General features: G+C 33.8%; 1 protein-coding gene across 3 annotated transcripts; it reads right to left on the reverse strand.

Annotated features, from left to right (window-relative positions):
* Positions 1-327: 327 nt before the first annotated feature.
* On the reverse strand, positions 328-3,884 carry LOC120629333 (N-acetylgalactosamine kinase). Of its 3 annotated transcripts, none has more exons than XM_039898258.1 (2): positions 3,840-3,884; positions 328-2,291 (listed from the first exon to the last, which is right to left on the reverse strand). In XM_039898258.1, the coding sequence occupies exon 2, from the start codon at positions 2,217-2,219 to the stop codon at positions 762-764; it is 1,458 nt and encodes a 485-aa protein (XP_039754192.1). In that variant the 5' UTR covers positions 2,220-2,291; positions 3,840-3,884; the 3' UTR covers positions 328-761. The 3 variants fall into 3 exon arrangements, with proteins under 3 accessions (XP_039754192.1, XP_039754201.1, XP_039754184.1); XM_039898267.1 differs by lacking the exon at positions 3,840-3,884 and adding an exon at positions 2,581-3,142; XM_039898250.1 differs by lacking the exon at positions 3,840-3,884 and adding an exon at positions 2,414-3,142.
* Positions 3,885-4,243: the final 359 nt, after the last annotated feature.

Genomic DNA, 4,243 nt, shown 5'->3' on the forward strand with positions numbered 1-4,243 from the left:
GGCTAATATTTCTAATGTATGATTTCAGAAATACAAACTATCAAAATTTGGCACTTTCTTGGTTTGTTTCAAGCGTGTCTGTTTAAACGAAGGGTTTAGGGTAATGGGCAAGATAGATCATAGTCAGTTGCATTGTTTAAGAGATTTTTTATTTAGATAGTGTGGAGTTTAGCTATGATTCTGACAGTGTTTTTGTTTATGACATCGTTGTACACCGAAAGATGAGCTAGATGTCGGGCTCAACTCAAACTGAAATTTATTTACTGATCTTTGTTCTCAAAAGAAAAATATATACTACTATATAATACTAGAAACACACAAATAGAATAGAATCTTATATTTTATTAATATTTAACAGGTATGGCAAAAATATCATCTAATGTAACAATTTGGTTAAGATGCCTTAACCTTGCATATTTAATAAATATTGTTTATATGCAACTTAAGTGAACATGTTATTTAATTAATGTCGAATCTACATAAAGAGAACGAACGGAAAAAAACAAAGCTCAAAAATGCCATCTAACGAAATCATATCCATGTGGCATAAGAAGTTTATACTGTACTACTTTTATTTCATCTGATCAATAGGCATTTTACAGTTTAAAGTCATCGGTTTATAAAAAGTGGTTATCTTATCTACTAGTTGCACATAATAATAATGTATAATGCCGCTCCTTGATTTTACTTGTCCAACAACAACTGTAAGCAAAACAAATATGTATTTAATGAAAAGGAATGTTTGCGAACATCTAAATTAGTTATTTGTTTTTATAAATTACGGCACCGTAGTTCGGTGTTGTTGCAAATATGTACGACTTTGCTTTATTCTTGTCGATATTACAATGTTCGACATAATATTCATTTTCCATTCTTTCGATGTAATCTTTAACCTTTTCTTTGGGGCATAACGCAACGATGCACCCACCCCAACCTGCACCCGTCAGCCTAGAGTGTACATTCATTTTGCTCGATAAATCCACTAACAGATCTAAATTTTTGTGAGAACACTCGTATAAAGATTTCAAACTTTCATGGCTGTCTGACATCAGTTTTCCTAAAGTAGTTAATATATCGTTTCTGTCGCCAGTGGAACCAGATTTATCATTAATAGATCCATTAGTCTTGCCATTCTTTTTAGATTGCATACATGTTTTGCGAAATTCTTCAACTCTACTAGCCTCTTCATACACGTGCAGAGCTCTTTGTTTGAGTTTGAATTCCGTCAAATGCCTCGTGTTTTGGGTCAGATACAAGTCGTCCATTTCTTCTTCGGATATGTTTAGTATTTTACACACTTCTTCTTTTGTATAAACTAATTTCGGCAATTTTTCGTAAACTAAAGCTACCATATCCGCCAAGGTTTTATCTAATATTTTTTGTACTTGACTTAAAGTAATTATACTGTGGTCCTTAGTGGTATCTGCCGATAAAGCCAATATTTTACTAGCTAGCCGACATTCTATGACTCGTCTATTGTAATCGTTTGTAGCAGCTTTATTAATCTCCGCCAAACTGTGAGCCACAACAAACGATGCTTCTTCTGGTAAAACAACTTTTGTAGCCGTTAAAGGATTCCAAGTAATATATTGAGCGCAATATTTTTCTGCTAAAAATGCGATAGCCTGATCCATTCCGCCTCCCTGAGTTCCAATGTACCGCTCACATCTCGCACATAAAGACGCTATATCGGTTTTATTTATGGTTGCATTTTGAGCGTACAAAAATGCAAGACATGCTGCGCTGACCAAAGCCGATGAACTTGACAAACCTGAAGCTGGAGGAATATTTCCATCGATGTAGAGTTTTAGTCCAGAGGAATATTCATTATTTATATGCTCCAGTGCTCCCTTTATACCGCATAGTACGTAATTATACCAAAAAGGCTTTCCATCTTTATCAGCATTAATTGATATATCGTCATACGCTTTAATTTCTATCTCTATGCTCTCATATTTTGGGTTTGCATTCCGGATGTATACTTTATGTTCCTCAATCAAACTTCCCGCAACTAATATATCTTGTTCTAAAGCCATAGGCAACACCGGATAGCCACAATAATCAATATGTTCACCGATTAAATTAACACGGCCGGGAACACGAGCTATAAATGCTGGTGGGCTTCCAAATTCATTGGAAAATTCATCTATAATCCTGCGTATTCTTTCATTATATGGTACTTTTGTTATTGGCACTAATTCACTGTTGTTTCCGTTCATTTTTTACAATATTATTGTAAACAAATTCCAAACTGCGATATTCCACCTATCTTTACGACTGCGTGGTAGTGACTGAAAATTGTTCAATTGTTATTATCAGCGTTGTGATTACAATGCACAATGTTTCATCGCTTTATGAAACGAAAGCAACTTTGTAAACTCCAGCGGGCAGCAACAGCGTTCTGTTTACTCACAAGCCATAATCATCTTCCTCAATGATGTGACCAATGTTTTAATTTGTTTGATCATACTATCCTAATCACCCGTAAATTTGATTTCATAATCATGGATAAGTATCACATAATATATACCCGTTGGATTACTATACTAATGATTAACTAAAATATAACCTAAAAGTTACCACTTAATGCTAAGGTCGACAATCGACCATCACTTGACACTGATCCACAGCCGAGACTCGAGCGTTGACTATTCAACTAGAAAAAATATAAAAGCAAAGGTGACGTTGTTCCACGTTGCTTCAGTATATACACAGCGAAGTTGGCTATTGAATGGATTTGTGTCGATATGCAGTTATAATATCCTAATTAATATGCTCTCATCTAGTTTTTTATAATTTGAATCGACAGACGATCGACCAAATCTGTAATTTCTTTTCCAGTACACAGTTAACAAATTATTACAATACAGTAAATATACCGTTCTTTATTCGACCCAATGGTCAAGAGGATAGAACATCTGTATCCATATTTCGCGGTTTCAAATCGCGTGATTTTGCCAAATGTATCTGGACCAAAATTCATTGACCTTGGTTCAACGGTTAAGTCTGGTAAAGGAAAAAGGAAAGCGTTCGTTGAAAATCACTTAGGTATTTTATGAAAATTGAAATGTTTAATTTCAACATTTTGCTTTCTATGTCTGTTAGCTATATGCCTGAACTATCCTTTTATGGTGACCTTTAAAACTATATGAAAGTTTTAGGTGATCCAATTTGTTGCAAATAAGTATAGGTAGGTATATATTTAGTTAGACAACGGATTAAGTAGGTATAGTAAAACGTGTTTACAGTAAGAGAATATAAATTTAAACACAGCTTGTTTTCAGTCGACGGATCCTTTGAACTTAATTTACTTGATATATTATTTTTATATATTTAGAACATAGCATTTTACGTGTTGATAAGCGTTTTCCTTATCATATTAATAATCGCACTGTTTCAAAACACATTAGATACTTCTTCTCAAGTGTTATATGATACTATTCGGTTTGTCAATAAATGTGTTGAAGGTAAACACTTTAGTGTTGTGATAACCTATATTAAAGAGAGTAGTTAAACCGCCAACTTTTGCCCTGACAAGCAGTTGCCCGCGACTTCGGTAACGTATTTGAATCGTGCGTGCTGAATTTGAGGGCAGGAGGGGAAAGAGGGTGTCCCCTGTCCTTGCATATTTTTTTGTAAAATTATATTTGTCTAGTTATATTATATAATTATAATTATATATACAATTCTAGGCTAGTCCTAAATTACTAAAATACTGTTATTCCTGTGCTTGCATTTTTTTATTCCCAAGACTTCGACAAAATATAAACAATGAATTTGTTCTATATCAAATTAACACGGATTACATTCGTAAAAAAATTCCAGAAATATTTTTTTACCTGCACATGTTGCTTTAAAAGTTTTATATTTTTAAGTCTGTCATTTAATCAATGTCCTCATAGGGCGGATAATGAGTACTACCACAGAGTAATATAAACAATACACACCAAAGAACTCTACAGATCAAAGAGGATAAAGACTAGAAAACGTTAGTCATGATTAGTTCTTCATCTTTCCTTTTTTAAATCTCAGTCGCAAAATTGAAAATAGGCGAAGGTTTCACGTATCTGAAATTTCCATAAATTTGTGTACAGCAGAATTGACCGTGTTCAATCATATGGCTTCATGGATCGCGTTTACACCAAATGGGTTCAATTCTCAAGCGGCACTATTGCAGGTGCCAATTCAAAAGTTTGTTCCCTTTAATTTTAGACTTTGTAATAGTTGTCATTTTCCTTTGCTG

This window comes from Pararge aegeria, chromosome 2, assembly GCF_905163445.1.
Source record: "Pararge aegeria chromosome 2, ilParAegt1.1, whole genome shotgun sequence".
Lineage (NCBI taxonomy): Eukaryota > Metazoa > Arthropoda > Insecta > Lepidoptera > Nymphalidae > Pararge > Pararge aegeria.

Coding starts and splice junctions, on each gene's coding strand:
- LOC120629333 (XM_039898258.1), bottom strand. CDS start 2,219: ATGAACGGAAACAACAGTGAATTAGTGCCAATAACAAAAGTACCATAT.